An 18,719-nucleotide genomic window follows, 5' to 3' on the forward strand; every position below is an offset into this window, starting at 1 on the left:
AATGTAATACGGTCGATATCTCGTTTATTTGTTACGGAAATTTGAACTGCAGTGATCCATTTAACGCAGAATTTTACGCTGAACCCAAAAACACCCTTATTTTTCTCGTACGTCAACAAATAACTGAGTTAGAGGCGTTTGAAGTTTGGCGTTGTCGCCAGACCAAAATTTTGGAGGTTTGAAAAGGATTTTGCTCAATATCTCCGGAATTATGGCAAATATCAAACAACCTTTTTCGGAATCGTTTTTATCGCAATTTTTTACCTTAGAAATCAATCTTAGATAGTAAAAATTCAAAATTTTCAATTTTTCAATGTAGAAATGAGCACCGATTCAGTTTCTAATTCAGACTCGGTCGCTATCTCGCTTATTTATGAAGCACTCTTAACGTATTGGTGCTCATTTTACGCAGAATTTCGCGTAGAATCCAAAAAGACATGATTCGTTAAGATCGGTCCAGAAATATCTGAGTTATCAGCGATCAAAGTTTCGGATATTGGATTTTGAGTTGGAAAAATTTCAAAGCTCGATATCTCCGAAACTAAAAAAGATTTTGAGAAACGGTTTGTGCCATCGCTTTTCTCGGGTCATTGTACTTTACAATCCGCTCTCAAACGTCGAAAATTCAATGGGCGCTTTTTTGGGCAAAAAAATTTTGCGACTCGATCGATGAAAAATTTTCAATTTTTCGATTTTTGATCGCCACTCGTAAACTACCTGCCCGATCGATCTGAAATTAGGCCAGTCGATAGATCTCAAGCTGCTCTTTCTATCGATGTATAATTCAATAATATTAAACGCAGTTTTCACCACGAAACAGCGTCTTGAAAATGACTCTAAAATCGCCCTGAGAAAATGTAATTCGGTCGATATCTCGGTTGTCTGTAAAGGAAATTCAAGCCAAATGGACTCATTTTACGCAGAATTTTGCGCTGAATCCAAAAATATCCTCATTGTTCTCGTACGCCAACAAATAACTGAGTTAGAGGCGTTTGAAATTTTAGGTTGTCGCCAGAGGGCCAAAATTTGGAGGTTCGAAAACGATTTAGCTCGATATCTCCGAAATTAGGGCAAATATCAAACAACTCTTTTCGGAATCGTTTATCTTGCAATTTTTTGCTTTAGAAACCGATTTTAAATAGTTCAAATTCGAAATTTAATTTTTTTATATAGACCGAAATTTTTTTGAGGTGATAATCAAGAAACTTTTTCAAGACAAAAACGAGCTTTTTTTTAAATTATACACCAATCGAAAGAGCAGCTCGTGGTCTATCATCACACCAAATTTCAAATCGCTAACACAAATAGTTTACGACAGGCGCTCAAAAAACCAAAAATTTTGGTAACAAGTAAATACAAATCGGCAAATGACGCAAAAATCGGTAAACTCTCTGCAGGAAAAACGACCTATACTCTCTTTGCAACTTACACGGCAAATACTGATCCCTGTTTCTATTCTTATTAATGTTCGCAGACTGCAAAGCAACCGTCAGAGGTTGAGTTTTCCGCACCGGAAAAGTCTTAAAAAGAAATTACCTGACGCACCTCCAATAACAAAACTCACCTTGAATTCCTCTTTTATCCTTGTAAAGAACTCTTCGGACAACAACTGATCAAACTCTGTTATTCCAACAGCTCTAGAAACTTCCATTTCGGACAACAACAAACTCGAGTCTGCGTTTGCCACATCGTTGACACTCAACCTTCTTTTGATTTCAACATACTGGTAGATTTTGTAAACCAAAAGTGTTAAAGCCACCAGCAAGACTCCCAGCGAGGCAAAAGTGATATAAATGAGTCCATTACCACCCTCCAGAGACTTCGATTGGAAGCTGGGAAGGGAAACTGAAGGCGAAGTAAAATCGGCGGTTTGAAAACCAACAGAGAGGTGGTACTCTTGATCCGGCCGAAGAAACAAATCCGTGGTGGTTTTCAGGGTGTGAAGACAGAAGACATTTGCGTGTTGACCCCAGTAGCACACTTTGATGTGCTTCAGAGTGCCATTAGCAACCACTTCATGGGTGAGTTTAGCAACTTCTGGATGGGTGTCATTGTGGTACCCATCTAGACGATCCATCTTCAGGGAAATTCTGGAAAAACCAGTGGGAAAACTGAATTTGTACACATCCTCGTCTTTTTTGAACGCGACCAAGGAGGATTCGGGCGAAGTCTGTTTAAAATTTTGAGCGAAACTCGAGCAGTTATAGTTTGTGTAGTTCGCTAACTTTTTGATAGTTATTAAGTGTTTGTGATCGGGCGAAAACTCGCTGATATTGGCTTCACCGGGAAAAACTCTTCGCTCGTCTGAGTCGAAGTTAAACTGACAAGAAATCGAGAGTTTGGTAGGACCGCACTCCTCTTCACTGTCTAATTTCAAAGTGAAGTTGACACCATTTGGGCCAAGACTTATGGAGTCAAGTTCGGGAGTTGCTGCAACGAAAGTTGACATAACTCTTCAACTACTTCTTTGATTTTTACCTAATGGTTGAAGGAAATGTTGAATACTCTTGGTGTACTCCTTTGTTGATGTCTTCACCACTAAACTCACGTTGTAATTCATGCAATTTAGCGGGATTTCAAAGGAGTTTTTCGAAGAAACTAGTTCAACTCCATCTAATTTTGTGGTCTCGTTTTGCCAAAATAAATAATAACTGTTAATACATGCAGATATTTTCTTGGGAATCTTCCACGTGACATTCAGCGAGTTGTTTACTGCTCTAACAGCAGTTAACTTTCCTCCAAAGTCAATGTCTTCAAGAACAAACTGTAGAAAAAACTCTTAGAAGTCTTCTAACTTACCTTCAACTTTCGTTTCGACGGTTTTATGCGCTTTTTCTCCGATGGTTCCGTTTTTAAGTACCGCAGCTATGGAGATCGTGTGATTTCTGCACAAATCTAGATTTTCCACAGAATGTGAGAAACGTGTTGTGGTGTTCTTCACACCATTAAGAAAGATTTCAAAGTGTTGAAATTGACAGTTTTTTGAGACTTTCCAGTAGAAAGTTAAAGAGAGATTGTTGAATTCGGTGTGGGTGAATTCCACTTTCGGGGCTGAAATGGTTGGTGTTGATGGGACAAATTTTGTGCTGGGGCGGTGGAAAGTCGGTTCTTAAGTGAAATTGCCGCTTGATTCTGAATCCGAAGTTTGTTTCGATTTCTCAGGCAGTTTTAAGGTCGTTAATGACTCTCTAATTCGGTCAATATCTCGGTTATTTGTGACGCATATTTAAGTTATTTGTGTTCATTTGACGCAGAATTTTGCGTAGAATCCAAAAAGGCAAGATTCGTTAAGATCGGGTTAGAAATAAATGAGTTATAAGCGATCAAAGTTTCGGATATTGGAATTTGAGTTGGAAACTTTTCAAAGCTCGATATCTCCGAAACTAAAAAAGATTTTGAGAAACGGTTTGCGCCATCGTTTTTTTCGGGTCATTCTACTGTAGAATCCGCCTTCAAAAGTCGAAAATTCGATAGTCGATTTTTTGGCCAAAAAAGTTTTGCGACTCAATCGATAAGAAATTTTCAATTTTTCGTTTTTTGACCGCCACTTAGTACTTAGTACGACTCTGTTGCAATCGTCTGAAGAACAGAATTTTATTTCATTTTCTATGCGTCATTTTTCCTGAAGAGGGTTTACCGATTTACAAACGAGCAATTTTAGCTCTGGCGATAATCCGAAACTTTACTTGACCATAACTCAGTTATTTGTTGGCGTGCGTTAAAAATTCGCACGGATTTAGATTCAGCGTGAAATTCTGCGTAAAATGAGCCCAAACAACGCAAATTTCAGATCCTAGGACAAATAATAAATTTTATTTTTTGAGTGTTAGTCAGAAGTTAGCTCCTGTTCTGTCTCTAATTCAGACACGGTCGATATCTCGCTTATTTATTGCAACAATATTAAAGTGTTGGTACTCATTTTACGCAGATTTTCACGCAGAGTCCAAAAACGTAAGATTCGTTGAGATCGGTCTACAAATAACTGAGTTATGGGTGATCAAAATTTTGGATATTGGATTTTGAGTTGGAAAAATTTCAAAGCTCGATATCTCCGAAACTAAAAAAGATTTTGAGAAACGGTTTGCGCCATCGTTTTTCTCGGCTCATTTTACTCTAGAATAAGCTTTCAAAATTCGAAAATTCGAAAATTCAAAAATCAATTTTCATCCGCAAAACGGCCAATTCACGTTCGAAATGACTTTCCACTACATTACTTAACTCACCGCAAGACTTTCGGCAAACTGGTTCTAACCCTCCAACAAAGCCACATGCACATATAGCTTCGGATTTGCCTTCTTTCGGAACGTCTAATTATTCAAAAAAGCGATAAAATGCCTAAAAACGACAAAAACGGGCATTACCTGATAGGCCCCCATTCGTCGTGTAGCCCTCCCTCAAATCAAAACTCCAATAGCCATCGTATCGTCCATTTTTTGCCATTCTCCTCAGAGTAAATTCACTTTCATTCTCTATTGATATAGCGACAGGTTTCCATAACTCGGGAAAACTAGTTTCGCTCCCATTGAGATACTGCGTACCTTTTTTTGGCAAACTAAGTTCTAAATAACAGTACGAGCAAAGATACACGTATAAAGTGTACAAATAATTAGGCGAAATTCTAATAGTCGTTGGTTTTTTTGAAATATTATAAGCCACCCTCAGTTCATCTGAAATTAGAACCTTAAAATTTCTACTTTTTTAGTAAAGTTGGGTACATACAGTTTTGGATTTGCCAATCTGTCTCTTCCGTTGTCGTAACATTAATTTTAGTGTCAGGATTATACGGAAATGTTGAGACTAAACTGCCATTTTCAAACAAACAAATCCCTTCGTTATTTCGAAGCATTGTATAGTAACTCCAAATGTTGATTCTGTTTCCACAAGTGTGTTTATTAAACTTACCATCTTCCGAGTTGATTATGAAAAATTGGATTTCATGTGGTGAAAATACAGAGAAAGATAATGACGACGTTAACTTGAAAGTTGTAAAACGGGTTCTATACATTCTAAATTCTAAAAAAAAAATGGTTTAGAACCAACTGGGATGAAGTGAAGTCGTACCTGACAACCGCTCGTCTGTTACAGCTCCTTGTAAAGTATCATTGACTGGTGTAAGAACCCAATCATCCCAATTATAGCCTTCTAAAAATGAAAATATGATCATTTCTATAAATACTAGAAAAAATAATGTATGTAACCTCGTCTAAACGTGTCTGCATGGTACATCACCACGTCAGAAAGAAGACAGTTTGGTAACGACAGCAAGAGTTGTAAGATAAAAATCATATTGTTTTAGACAGTGTAGGCTACATTTGTCCACTTTATTCTGGATAAAATTATTAATAACATCACTACTGTCTGATACTTGTTTACAAACTATCATTTACATAAATACCTTGGCAATACATAAAAACGTATCAACAGACTGTTTGGCACAATTATTTCGAAATTCTTGGAAGACTATCGGATCTTCAAACTTAAATTTTCCTGATAGCGAAAAGATAAAACTATCGATTAAATTGGAAGTATCAAAACCACGTTAAATAAAAATGATAAAGATAAGTTTGTGTGTTTTTTCGTATTTGCTTCAAGTCTCCTTGAATTTAAATGTGGGTTTTGGCCTAATCTGTTTCACATATATTTGTACAATAAAAAATCGATCATTTTTAAGTAAACAAGATTATGCTGTTTTGGCGTATTTTCTCCGACCAAAATTAAAATTAGTGCCGATTCCAAATCGCCGAAAATAATCTTCCAACTCTAAATTCTGAAATGTAATAAGCCAACTTTGATAGGAATAATAAAAGTGGTGGATGCGCCGGTATAAGAATTGCTCTGCTTATCATTCCCATTCGCAGTTGGCATTGAGAAAAAATTCAAGTCGTAACTAACACCATCGTGGCAGTTTTGACGTATGAAAACAAAATATTTGAGATTTGACAGTTTTCGATCAAGAAGTCCATGGCCACCTACAGTCAATTAAGGTTGCAAGTGTCCTCTTTGGCCGTTCAAAATTTTAAGATGACATGGTTGGCAACATTGCCCTCTCAGAATTTGACATTTGTTAAAAAGTACATATTATTATTAAAATTCATTTCATTTTAAATATAACACACCTTCAAAAATTAGATCTTTATTTATTATTTTTTCTTTTTATTATTTTTGATGCGTTTCCGCACCCCTGAAGCACCTTCAGTGTCGTCGTCATCCCCATCGCCCCCTTTCTTCCTCTTCCCTTTTTTATCCGTCATATCTTTCATATCCTACAAAAAACAAACGTGAAAAGAACCAAAAACGGTGTCACAAATTACCATTTTCGCCATCCTCTGAGCCTCCGCCACTCGCTCCTGCAGAACCATAACTTCATCTTCCTCCGTTTTGTACAACGGCAACTTCTTTTCAATCAATAATTCGATGCGTTGGTACAACTCCACGTCATACTGCTCAAACGAAATTAATTAAACTCCAGAAATAAAAGGGAGGAAAAGTACCTGAGTAACGAAAGTTATGGCTTTCCCCGACCTCCCAGCCCTCGCAGTTCTACCAACTCTATGAATATAATCCTTACTATGAGTGGGAATGTCAAAATTAATAACCACATCAACGTGGGGGATATCCAAACCCCTGAAAACAACACTGGTACCAACTTCACAGAAATTAAAAACGCGCACCTGCTGGCGACATCTGTCGATATGAGAATGGAGCGATTTCTAGCCTTGAATTTCGTCAGTGCTGCCAACCTTTTATTCTGGGACATTTGACCGTGGAGTGGTACTGCCGTTAGCCCCAAATTCCGTAAAATCAGAGCCGTTCGCATCGTATTATTGCACGTGGAGCAGAAAATCATGAAACTATTCCCCGCCATCTCGTTCAAAATGTGCACCAAATAAACGTCCTGCAAAAATAGTGTTATTTCAGACAGTTGGCAGCAATGATCGTACTTTGAATTTCGCGGGAATGAAGAGGTAGGACTGCTGGAGTTTATCCACAGTTTGATATTTCGTCGAGACTTCGATTTTCACCGGTTCTCGAAGACACGCGCGTTGGAGCTTCTTGACTTTCTTCGTCATCGTCGCCGAGAACAAAAAAGTGCGTCTTTCTCTGGGAATCACCTTCAAGATCTTATCAACTTCGACTTCGAAGTCCATGTTGAGAATCCGATCGGCTTCATCCATCACCAAGTACTTGAGGGCCTTCAAATTGAAGCCCTTCGTGTTCTCCAGGTGGTCGAGCAGCCTCCCCGGAGTCGCTATTAAAACGTGGGGCTTCTTCGCCAACATGAGCGCCTGCGACATCATATCCATCCCCCCGACTATCACCGCGCACTTCACCCCTATCGTCGCCCCCAGCGCCTCGAACTGCTCCGAAATCTGAAACGCCAGCTCCCGCGTGGGGGTCAAAACCAACGCAAAGTACCTCTGGGGGCTCTCCAACAGAGACTGCAAAATCGGAAGGGCGAACGCGGCCGTCTTTCCTGAGCCTGTTTCGGCGAGACCGATGACGTCGTGGCCTTGGAGGGCCACGGGAATTGATTCTTTTTGGATTTTCGAGGGTTCGTGCCATTTTAGTTGCTCGCAGGCGGTGCAGAGCACGTCCACCAGGCCCTGGAAGTTTGAGGTTAGGTCACAAAGAAAACACGTGCGGGGGCTTACCAGGTCTTTCCAGGTGACGGGGGCGTCGGGGGCGATCATAGGGGGCGACTCACCGAGCGTTTCTTTCTCGTTATCACTCATTTTCAGAGTTTTTGTCGGGAGAAAATCGACGTGCTAACCTGTTGACAGATCTGTGTTGATCACCGTGACCAACCGTCGAAAAAAGTTACCAGACCGAAGGTTGGTGACTTTTCAGCTCTTTTACAAATTAAAAACTTCAATTAAAAACAGTTTGATAAGTATTAGGAGGCTTCTGTGAGAGTTGTGAGGTCTTTCGCAAGTTTTTTCCGAGTTGTGGAATTTATATTTCCGCTTTTTAATGTCTCTGGTGATTTTTCGTCGGGTTGGCACCCCCGTTTAAATGTCAAAATTAGCATTAGCGTCAAGTTGTGAAAAACCTGCCTGCTCGACGTCAAAACAATAATATTTTCCGTTTTAGGCAGTTTTGAGCTTTAAAATAATGTGATTTCAACGTTTCAGCATCAGTTCTAACCTCCAAATGGCGGCGGCACTGGAGTCCCCTTCCCCCGATCATTCCTGGTCGGATTTCTGTGAAAGACATGCCTCGATCGCAGCCCAAGATTTCTCCAAAAGCTGTGTCCAGTTCATGTCTTTGAATCTCTCCGAGTCAGCGAAGGCCACTGTAACCTACAAAGACTTCCTCAAGAAGTTCATTGAAGCTTTTACTGAACACTTTGAGACTGATATTAACAAAAGGAAAGCCCAGATTAACAACAAGGTGGCCAATGGGGCCTCACGGGTGGAAGAAGAGACGTCCGAGAATGAAGAGGGCTCACCTAAAATGCAACACAAGCCGTTTTTTCGACGGTAAGAGGAAGTTTCTTGGAACTGTCACTCACTGGTTTTTTAGGTTAAGTTTCAAGATGCTGAGAAAAGGGAAGGATTTGTTCCACAAACAACACTCTGATGAAGTCGACTTAGCGCACAACAAAACCAAGTTGGCGAAGATTGTCGTGGAGTGTCGCAAAGAAGGAATTGTGAATTACACCACTCCAGAGACTCTGGATCAACCTGGGGGCCCCCCAAAGTGGGAGAAGTGTCGCCTAGCGCTCGTCAAAGCAGTAGGGGGGTACATGCTCGAGTTCTACACCCCGCCCAAAAGCACCAAAGTATGTCAACAGCCCCCAGAGCCCCAATTCCAATTATTTTCTTTTATTTGTTTGCAGCCAAGAAGTGGGGTCTTCTGCGCTCTGATCATCGAAGCCCGCGAGACCACAGCCTTAGAGATGCCCGACCACGAAAACACGTTCGTTCTGAAAGCCAACAACAGTCTGGAATTCGTAATAGAAGCCCTAGACACGGATGATATGAGGTAAAATTGGTCAAGCTCGCAGAGAATACAGCCCCCTTGCAGGTCCTGGCTCGCCACCATAAAATACTGCATCCGTTCGGGAGCGGGGTACGGCGACGCGCCCCCAGGAGAGCACGGGAGTCGTGACTACCACTCCGACGCCCCCGAGTTGCCCCCTCGTCACGTCTCGGGCCGTGGGGGCGACCGCTTGTCTTCCAGCAGCAACTTCGACATGTGTCCCTCATCGGACGGTAACTCCCCCACTTGCAGTGGTGCCAGGTCAAAATTTCAATGATTCCTAAATTCTAACAAAAAAATCCCTAGAAAATCCCTAGACGCCGTGAATTTTATTTGGCAGACTCTAAACTTCATTTTTCCTGCAGAGAATTTTTCTACAATTAGTTAAGGTTGCAAATGGTTATTCAAGGTCACAAAAAAAAATTGAAATTTTCTTTGTGTATTTCGTTCCTGTTGCAATGGTGAAGTTAAATGAATTGGGTTTTAGGGTAAAAAAGACGATCGTGTAAGTTCTGTCAAAATTCAATCTGTTACCATTTTTAAACAGTGTGGAAAATTTAATTTACTTGGACTCTCTCGCACTAATTAATTAATTAAGTAGCCTTAATACACAGCAATTTTCATGGAAAAATGGCAAATGTCAAATGTTGCCAATCTTGTCAACTCAAAATTTCCAAAGATTATTTGTCAAAATTCCAAATTTAAATTTAAACCAGAGATCAGTCCACTGTCTTAATAAAAACCTCCTTCAGATACTTTACTTTTTCGGATTTTCACGATATTTCCCATTTTTTTTCACGAAATTTCAATTTCTAAAGGTTTTATTATTATCCTGGCGCCTCCACCATTTTTCAGTAAATTTTATTTCATATTTTCTTTATTTTTTGGTACAATTAGAATGAAATTTTTTGCACATTTTAAAGAGAAAAATCCCTACATTTTTTTGTACTACCAACCCCCAAAAATCCCCAGAAATTATTACGCGCACCTAAAGGACTAGTTTAAGAGGTCGCACTTATTAATTACGTAGTTGTGATGCATAACAATTTTTCTGTCAAAATTGGCAAATGTCAAATTCTGGGGGATAACTATGTATGTTGTAGACTTATTTTGTTATTTTAAATTTCGCGCGTACAATTTTTATTCCGCAGACGTGGTGACTTTTTTGTCATTTAATCTCTCACTGTACGAACTATAACCATAATACACAACAAATTTCATGTCAAATGTCAAATTCTGAATTCTGGGGGACAATGATGCCAACCTTGTCATATTCAAAACTCCAAAGCTGATTTGTCAAGATTCCAACTTTAAATAACAAATGCAGTCCATTCTCTTATTAAAAACTCTTTCAAATGCTTTATGTTTCTAGATTTTCACGATTTTTTCCCATTTTTTTACAAAAAATGACAGATTTTAAAAAGTTTTATTATTATCCTGGCGCCTCCACCATTTTACAGTAAATTTTATTTTATATTTCCTTTATTTTGGTAATATTTTTATAAAATTTGTCACATTTTATTAAGAAAAATCCCTACATTTTTGTGTACTACCAACCCTCAAAAAATCCCCAGAAATTTCACTTCACTTGGACCATTTTAAGTGATCGCACTAATTAATTACGTAGTTGTGATGCATAGCAATTTTTATGTCAAAATTGGCAAATGTCAAATTCTGGGGAATAATGTTGAATCTAATTCCTCAAGGTCACAAAAAATGTGGAAATTTTCTTTTTTCCTGTTGCAATGGTGAAGTTATATGAATTGTGTATTAGAGTAAAAAAGACGATCGAGTAAGTTCTGTCAAAATTCAATTTGTTACCGTTTTTAAACAGCATGGAAAATTTAATTTACTTGGACCCTTTCGCACTAATTAACTAATTAAGTAGCAATTTAATTTACTTGGACCCTTTCGCATTAATTAATTAATTAAGTAGCCTTAATACACAGCAAATTTCATGTCAAAATAGCAAATGTCAAATTCTGGGGAACAATGTTGCCAATCTTGTCAACTCAAAATTTCCAAAGCTAATTTATCAAGAGTCCAACATTAAGTAAAAAATTACTGTCCACCTAAACTGACTGTAGGCATTGAATTTAATATGCGAATTTTTGATTGGTCGTTTAAGAAAGCGAGTTAGACAATGCTGATTTTGTAAACACAATTTCTGCAAAACATCAAACAAAAACTGTCATTTGTCAAATTGTCACCAAATGATAGAAGCATTATTTTGAAATTACTAAAAAACTTGTCATTTGCTTAGAATCAATAAATATTTTGTAAAACAGCTTCGAAAATGACAGTTAAAGAATTAAATTTCTAGATTCCTCTAGATTTGTTCGATAATTGAAAAAAAATCTCTTTCCCCCCCTAACACTTCAAAATTCCCTAGATTCGGGGAAAATCCCCAGACCTGGCACCACTGCCCACTTGTCAAAACTCTCTCTAATTGTAAAGTTGGCAGCAATGGAAACCGACATCGGTCAAACCCTGAAGAAAGAATTCTGGTTCCACGGCACCCTCAGCCGCTCCGACGCCACGAATTCGGTCCTCCACACCGGCGCAAGAGGCCACGGACTCTTCTTGGTGCGCCAGAGTGAAACTCGAACGGGGGAATTCGTCCTCACTTTTAATTTCCAAGTACGTTGTTTGTGTATCAAGAGAAAAAAGTGACGTTTGTATTTCCAGGGCCGGGCCAAGCATCTTCGGATGACGATTAACGACCAGGGTCAGTGCCGGGTGCAGCATTTTTGGTTCCAGTCGATCTATGAGATGTTGGAGCACTTCAGGCAGCAGCCGATTCCTCTGGAGAGTGGGGGGAATTCGGATGTGACACTTACAGATTTCGTTGTGAATCCCAACGCGAGAGGGCAACTGCAAGGGTCGATGGGGCGTGGCAATTCGTCCAATCAACAAGCTTCCACCAATGGCGTCCAGGAACGAAGAGTCCCACCAATCCCAGAAGTCAGACAAGTGAGATAAAATCAAATCATGTTGAAGCATTGTGTTCATTTGTTTGTGCTCGGTAGTTTTTATTTTTAACTGTGTATAGTGATTTTTCTTTTTTTTTTTTTGTATATATTTGGTGTGATTCAGTGTGCTTTAACTTGCTTTCGATGTTCACCAGCAATACTCGAATTTGGTTTTGTAAATATCAGTGCAATGAACGATGTACATTTTATTTTAAGTATTTATTTTATATTAGTGCCTTCCTGGGCTTGTAAAATCTTCAGTTGGTAGCTCTTATTTTAACGAAATTCTAATTTATTAAGTGAACGAGATATATCCGTAAGTTAAGAACAAATTTATAAAATAAATTTAGTGATTTAAGCTTTGTTTTATTTTCCCGGTTGAGATCACTGCAGCTATTCCAAGGTCATCCGATTAGTGTCACCAACTGGAATGACCTTGGATTGGAACTAAGAGGAAGAGCACCGAATATTGGATACTTTTAAAAAAATATATTAAAAATACTTGACTTTAAATTCAATCAATTAAATTATTATTTATATTAAGTTTGAAATGTTTACTTTATTATCTATAATCTATAATATATTTGATGCTCTAAAAAAAGGTTTCCTAATATTAGATAATATAATGGGTATCAAAGATCCGAATATGGGATATCCAATAATAGGACCCAAAAATAAATATAATAATATATAATATATAATAAAGGTTTAATTGTATTTTAATGAACAAGTAATTGAAAATTAGTCATAATAATTAATAAAAATCAAGTCAACGACGTCCTTCAATACAAGGTGTTTCTAAATGTTTCTGGCATTAAAGGTGGCTCTGGAATTCCTGTCGTCACTACTTTGCCGCTCTGTTTTCATAGTGAATATAACTATTTTGAAAATTATTTATAATGTTACTTAAGTCAATGACATTTCAGTTACGGTTTTGTGTCCAAATTTGTTATTTTGCGGTTTCAAACCACAACTAGAACAGTTTTCTTCTCAAAACTTACATTGTTCTATAATTGAGGTTAACGACAAATGTCAGTTGAAAAATCTAAACCCACATTTATAAAGAGCGGCAAATTTCTTTGACATTTCATAGTCACCCTTGATGCTAGAAACATTTATAAACACTTTGTATAACATTCAGTTACATGGTTACTTAATATTGGATATCTAATATTGAGGGCACCAAAGTATCCAATATTAGGGATTTAGCATACTTTGTTTCGGAGAGAAAAATTCGGTATTCATTATGCCAGATTATTGATTTTTATTGATTTTTCCTATAAAACAAACGCGATAACTCAAATTTTATAATAAATAAACGTATTTAAGCAGCGCAAACAAAATATTTCAATTGGCACAAAAGACTTTCGTGTTGTTATTGTCGCCATATTGAAAAACTAACTGAGTTAGAGTGGTATCCAATATTAGGCAACCATCCAATATTCGGTGCTCTTCCCTTACCAACGAACCCAGGTTAAAACCGCCATTTCGCTTGCAATTGTTTCACGAAATTTTTGTTTTTAGGTGCAAACTCACAACGGAAGCGTACGAACTCAGGAAACCACTCTGGAACAAATTTCCGAAGCACGGGCAGTGGAAAACCAGTACAGTTTCGTCTGATTTTCTTTCGCTTTTATTTTCACTGGAGTTCCTATTCAGTATTACTAAAACGGTGCCGCAGCAGGCTTTGGAATTTACTCCCGCTTTGGTGACTATCAGTGTTACCAACGTGACAGTCAATCCAACGCCGCCTGGTCGCCGTTTGTTCGATACCTCTGGAATTTTTTTGTACCACAGACGCCGCTGTTAGGGTCTGTGTCTTTCCCCCAGACACAGTCACTAATAATCAAATTCTGACAATAGATGTCTCTAGTCTAGTTTGATGTACAGATCTGTAATTAATATATGTTAAACGCCACTTTCGTCTTCATTCACCGCCACCAGCTGCTCGTTCAAAAACTCCACTAACTGCGAGTCTGAAACTGTCTCAGTCCTGACTTTGATAGCCCCCGTGATCTTGTTCAGTTGGAACGCCAAAACGTGCCGACACGTAATTTCGGACTGTTCCAACACGTGCGTTTTGAAGTCTCGACACTGGCAGAAGTTGATGTCGTTGTAAATCGTGTAGCGGTCGCTTTGGGGCCCCACCTTGAAGACACTCCGACTTTTGTCGCTCGTTTGGTACTGAGTTATCTTACAGTTCTCGAGGAGCTCCGTCGCTGCAGACAAAGTCCCCCCGAAGACTGCGTTGAGTTGCCCCCACACTTCGTTGGTAACTGAAAACGGGAATTTGAGGTTAGCTTGGACAAGGGGGCTGTTTACTTTTTTGGTGTTGCGCGTGGGAGGCGGCGGCTTCTGTTAGAGTCTCCCAGGCCAACTTTTGAATTAGCGACGCCTTCAGCATTGTTTATCGCAGTGACTGATAATTCCACTAGAGTTGTGAATAGGGGTCCGGGATTATAACCTCACTTTTAGGACGTGTTGGCAACATAACCCTACTTTAAGAAAACGACTGATTTCGTGAAAATTAACGTTTTTTTATGAATAAATAAGAACACATCGCTCTGTTAGTATAATTTCAAGTGTCCTGAAATCTTATCCAAGATGCTTTTAGGCGCCGGTCCGATGGCAATCACAGTTCTGGTCCCGGGGGCCACTTGTGTTTGCCCCGCGTCTCTAATTATACTCGACAAAACGTTCATTTTCCTCGCCTTTTTATCCAGGTCCAGTAACTCCTCCTCTGAGTCTATTCTAACGGCAATTTTGGTGCCCCCTAAAAATGAACGTGTTCACTGAAAGTACAAGGGGGCCCCCTTACACGAAATCACCGTATCTCAACCACCGTTTGAGCGTCTTCGGCGTCTGATTAAGCGCTTTGGCGTACGCAGCAACCGCCGCATGTCCACACTGAGCTGCCACTTTTCCCTTCTGCATTTTCAGATCGTTGCGGACCCCCATGATCAACCGGTACTCGTCTTTAGGGTCTTCGAACTAAAAACTGGGGGGCTAAAAATTGAATCTGACGTTTAATTCTAACCTCAAAACGCTCTTCCATTCCTGACTTCCACACAGCCCCATTATTGTTGCTATGAATGATTTTCTTCAAGTAGCGCAGGATTATGTAAGTTGAAGTGGCCCCAATTATCGTGCCGGCGCTGAAATAAACCAAATACGCGTTGTTTGCGATGAGGGACATGTTTTAGGTTAGGAAATTGTTGACAGGTGTCAACCGGCAAATCGGCCATGCGGTGGAAGTGTCTAGGAACCCGCGAACGGGAGACTAACACCACGCCATGAAAAAAAACACATTTGTAGTTAAACTTGAAATTTTAAGTCGTGTCTTTGATTGAAGAACCAGCAGTGGTTATTTAATGATGCTCTTCATTTTGTTGCATTTTAAGACAGATTCAACCTCATGACCTTGAAAATGACATATGTCAAAGATTCAAAGCCGACTTATAAAACAAAGGTTTAATTTATACAATACAAGAAAAAATATCTCAAATAACTAAAATCGTTTTGTGAACTTCGCTGTGTAAGCCTGTGGTACTAAAGTGAGCCCCAAAGTTACACCCCCAGTCAAGGGCTTAGAATCTGGTGCTAACGTCACAGTGAAGTTCCTCAAAGTCTCTACGAAGAAATAGAAGAGGCACTGCTTAGCCAGAGCGTTACCGAAGCACTTCCTCTTGCCTAGAGCAAAAGGAACGAAGCAGTCAGGTGTGACAACATCACCATTTTGGTCCAAAAACCTCTCTGGTTTAAATTCTTCAGGATCTTCCCATTCTTCCTTATTATGGAACATCGAAAAGTAGTTAATGTAGACCGAAGTTCCCTAAAAGGGTGTTAATAATATAGTTTTTAGTACTTCAGTTGGTACCTCTGGTAGATGGTACCCTCCCAGCGTGGTAGCCCTGGTCGCTCGTCGTGGTCCGATCACTGGTAAGACAGGCGAGTGGCGCGTGGTCTCCAGCAAAACCGCGTTGGTGTAAGGAAGTCTAAAACACAAGTCAAAATTTTTCCGCGTCCTAAAAACCGTACTTTTCCGCATCCTCGAAGTCCAAAGGCGTGTTTCTGTCAAGTTTCGCGTCGATTTCTTCTTGTACTTTCCTTTGTACCTCAGGAAACTGAATCATCTTGAAGAAGACAAGCTCCAGAGTCCCACTAGTCGTTTGGGTACCGCCCAAAAAAAGGTCAAAACAGATGGCAACCAGCTCTTCTTCACAAAACGTGGAGTCTTCCTCACCCTTGTTAATCTCACAGATGTACGAATAGATTAGATCGTCTCTTTTCCCTTCCTCCCACGTTTCGTAATGCGCGTTGATCATCTTCAGGATCATAGCTCGCAGCTTCCCATTGATTTCCTGGATGAGACTATAGCCAGTCCATTTGGGCGCGACGAACCTCATCCACGGCATTTGGTTGAGGATGCCTCCAGTCACATCCATCATTTTTCCGCGCACGGCGAAGAGGTCCAGAAGCTCGTCTAAGGTCTTCTCGTCTTTGATTCTTTCTCCGTTGACGAGCGCCCAGATGATGTTGAGGACTTTGGGCGAGAAGAATTTGGCGATCTGGATGTTGCTGCCACTCTTGGCGAGGAACTCCAAGAAGTTTTTCACTTCATTTCGGACCATGGCCTCCATGGGCTTCTTCCCAAAGCCTTGCTCGCGGAAGTGGCGAGCTACGAAGTTGCGGTTGGTTGTATGGACGGCACCATCACTCCCTGTAATACCTGCAAAGAAACTGTGAAGACATTGGGGGGGTTTGGAGAGGTGGTACCGCTATTGGGGCGCCCGAAACTCCGCATTTTGAAGAAGAAGTTGTTGGGACGGCCCTGGAATTCTTCACGGGTGAAGACTTCTTTGATTAAAGGGTACTCGAACACCGTCACCACGTATTCTTTGCCCAGTTTAAGACCGAGGATGTTGGTGTGGTACTTTTGGGCCAAAAAAGAGAAGGCCCGATGGAGCCCCCCCAGAGATTTGGTCAATTTTTTGATGGAGAGGAGGTTACCGACGTAGGGAAGCCATAGGGGACCTAAAAAAAGAATAGTACGGGACTGGAAATATGTAAAATAGTGTTGGGGTCATGTTGATAAAGAAGACCCCCAACAAAGTCGATAACAAGGTCACTTAAAAATAGATTAAATAGAAAAAAAAAGAAAAAAAAAGAAAAAACTACAAACCTGGAGGGAAATTCGGTGGTCTTCTCACCTCTTTGATCAAGTAGGTGACGACCAGAATTAAAACAATTGATGCTAAAATCACACTCATCTTACACGATATTTGAGTGAGAGTTGATTTCTAGCCTACTGTGATTATCTTGGCTAAGTTGGGCTTTATAAGAAAGATGACTGTCGAAAATTATGTTTATAACAAATTAAAGATAAGAAAATTGGCTTTAAAGGAGGTATTTCCTTGTTTTAACGAGATAAAATCGTGCATTTTGAGTACTTTAAGCGGCTAAAAGTACCCATATCTCGAGTGATGGTGACGAAATGGCACTTATTTCACTCACTATTTCATAACGAGTTCAAATGTCCTCATTTGCAGGTGACTGAATTTTAGTGTAGTTTTAGCACGTCTGATCATATTTGGCGCTTGGGGTGCATTTCGGGTGTACAAAAGAGCTATTACAAGGTCATATTCCAGTCAATATCTTGCTTAGCTTAGAAATCGGTCTAAAAAAGTTCAAAATCAAAATTATATTTTTTTGAATGTCGAAATTAAATGCCTTTTGGTCTCTACTTCAAAATTAGTCGATATTTCGCTTATTTATGGAGGAATGTTAAAGTATTGGTGCTCATTTTACGCAGAATTTCACGTAGAATCCAAAAACGTAAGTTTCGGATATTGAATTTTGAGATGGAAAATTTTCAAAGCTCGATATCTCCGAAACTAAAAGAGATTTTGAGAAACGGTTTGCGCCATCGTTTTTCTCGGCTCATTCTTCTTTAGAATAAGCCTTCAAAAGTCGAAAATTCGATGGTCAATTTTTTGGGCAAAAAAATTTTGCGACTCAATCGATGAAAAATTTTCAGTTTTTCGTTTTTTGATCGCCCCTCGTAAACTACTTGCCCTATCGATCTGAGATTTGACCAGTCGATAAATCTCGAGCTCCTCTTTTGATCGATATATAATTTAATAATATTAAACGCAGTTTTTGCCCCGAAACAGCGTATTGAAAATGGCTCTAAAATTACCCTCTGAAAATGTAATTCGGTTGGTATCTCGTTTATTTGTTCAGTAAATTTAAGCTGGATGGGCTCATATGACGCAGAATTTTGCGCTGAATCCAAAAATACCCTTATTTTTCTCATCCGTCAACAAATAACTGAGTTAGAAGCGTTTAAAATTTTGGATTGTCGCCAGAGGGCCAAAATTTTGAAGGTACGAAAACAAATTTGGTCAATATCTCGGAAACTACGACACATCGAAAAAAACGGTTTTCGCCATGGTTTTTCTCGCGATTTTTTAGTTAAGAAAACCTTATTAGATTTTCCGAAATTCGAAAAGATGATTTTTTCGAAATAAAATAACTAAAACTTCTGCGATCAATATCTCGCTTATTCTTGAAGCAAACCTGCGTTATTCGATCTCATTTAACGCAGAATTTCACGTAGAATCCAAATCCGTGCTCAAAATACACATCCGACAAAAAATAACTGAGTTATGACCGTTTGAAGGTAAAATTGACACAAAATAATCAATCAATCCTACCATATGGAAAGATCCTGATGAGTTTCGACCAGAGAGGTTCTTGGGCGAA

The 18,719-nt window shown here is 39.4% G+C and overlaps 6 protein-coding genes across 6 annotated transcripts; 1 reads left to right on the forward strand and 5 right to left on the reverse strand.

Moving 5' to 3' along the window:
- Nucleotides 1-587: 587 nt before the first annotated feature.
- On the reverse strand, nucleotides 588-5,286 carry LOC148178005 (uncharacterized). The gene is made up of 14 exons (XM_088033437.1): nucleotides 5,199-5,286; nucleotides 5,062-5,142; nucleotides 4,720-5,013; nucleotides 4,362-4,667; nucleotides 4,224-4,307; nucleotides 2,800-3,051; nucleotides 2,479-2,751; nucleotides 1,565-2,430; nucleotides 1,348-1,520; nucleotides 1,245-1,295; nucleotides 920-977; nucleotides 819-847; nucleotides 718-769; nucleotides 588-635 (listed from the first exon to the last, which is right to left on the reverse strand). The coding sequence occupies exons 1-14, from the start codon at nucleotides 5,284-5,286 to the stop codon at nucleotides 588-590; spliced, it is 2,655 nt and encodes an 884-aa protein (XP_087889563.1).
- Nucleotides 5,287-6,117: 831 nt separating this feature from the next.
- Nucleotides 6,118-7,829, reverse strand: pths (probable ATP-dependent RNA helicase DDX47). The gene is made up of 6 exons (XM_088031845.1): nucleotides 7,653-7,829; nucleotides 6,942-7,604; nucleotides 6,672-6,895; nucleotides 6,492-6,624; nucleotides 6,312-6,440; nucleotides 6,118-6,263 (listed from the first exon to the last, which is right to left on the reverse strand). The coding sequence occupies exons 1-6, from the start codon at nucleotides 7,731-7,733 to the stop codon at nucleotides 6,141-6,143; spliced, it is 1,353 nt and encodes a 450-aa protein (XP_087887971.1). The 5' UTR covers nucleotides 7,734-7,829; the 3' UTR covers nucleotides 6,118-6,140.
- A 178-nt stretch (nucleotides 7,830-8,007) lies between these two features.
- On the forward strand, nucleotides 8,008-13,574 carry Lnk (SH2B adapter-like protein Lnk). The gene is made up of 7 exons (XM_088032171.1): nucleotides 8,008-8,480; nucleotides 8,524-8,782; nucleotides 8,840-8,985; nucleotides 9,028-9,215; nucleotides 11,447-11,622; nucleotides 11,671-11,955; nucleotides 13,479-13,574. The coding sequence occupies exons 1-7, from the start codon at nucleotides 8,152-8,154 to the stop codon at nucleotides 13,572-13,574; spliced, it is 1,479 nt and encodes a 492-aa protein (XP_087888297.1). The 5' UTR covers nucleotides 8,008-8,151.
- A 231-nt stretch (nucleotides 13,575-13,805) lies between these two features.
- Nucleotides 13,806-14,461, reverse strand: LOC148178008 (zinc finger SWIM domain-containing protein 7-like). Its single transcript, XM_088032173.1, has 2 exons — nucleotides 14,277-14,461; nucleotides 13,806-14,230 (listed from the first exon to the last, which is right to left on the reverse strand). The coding sequence occupies exons 1-2, from the start codon at nucleotides 14,356-14,358 to the stop codon at nucleotides 13,863-13,865; spliced, it is 450 nt and encodes a 149-aa protein (XP_087888299.1). The 5' UTR covers nucleotides 14,359-14,461; the 3' UTR covers nucleotides 13,806-13,862.
- Nucleotides 14,462-14,470: 9 nt separating this feature from the next.
- LOC148178009 (peptidyl-tRNA hydrolase 2, mitochondrial-like) lies at nucleotides 14,471-15,207 on the reverse strand. Its single transcript, XM_088032172.1, has 3 exons — nucleotides 14,992-15,207; nucleotides 14,783-14,945; nucleotides 14,471-14,727 (listed from the first exon to the last, which is right to left on the reverse strand). Exons 1-3 carry the CDS (start codon nucleotides 15,148-15,150, stop codon nucleotides 14,522-14,524), a joined length of 528 nt encoding a protein of 175 aa, XP_087888298.1. The 5' UTR covers nucleotides 15,151-15,207; the 3' UTR covers nucleotides 14,471-14,521.
- Nucleotides 15,208-15,410: 203 nt separating this feature from the next.
- On the reverse strand, nucleotides 15,411-17,505 carry LOC148178010 (putative cytochrome P450 305a1). The gene is made up of 5 exons (XM_088032559.1): nucleotides 17,137-17,505; nucleotides 16,731-16,988; nucleotides 15,993-16,683; nucleotides 15,832-15,949; nucleotides 15,411-15,786 (listed from the first exon to the last, which is right to left on the reverse strand). The coding sequence occupies exons 1-5, from the start codon at nucleotides 17,222-17,224 to the stop codon at nucleotides 15,463-15,465; spliced, it is 1,479 nt and encodes a 492-aa protein (XP_087888685.1). The 5' UTR covers nucleotides 17,225-17,505; the 3' UTR covers nucleotides 15,411-15,462.
- Between the last annotated feature and the right edge of the window lie 1,214 nt (nucleotides 17,506-18,719).

Source organism: Gnatocerus cornutus, chromosome 3, assembly GCF_029298725.1.
Source record: "Gnatocerus cornutus isolate USDA-ARS CGAHR chromosome 3, icGnaCorn1.1, whole genome shotgun sequence".
NCBI lineage: Eukaryota > Metazoa > Arthropoda > Insecta > Coleoptera > Tenebrionidae > Gnatocerus > Gnatocerus cornutus.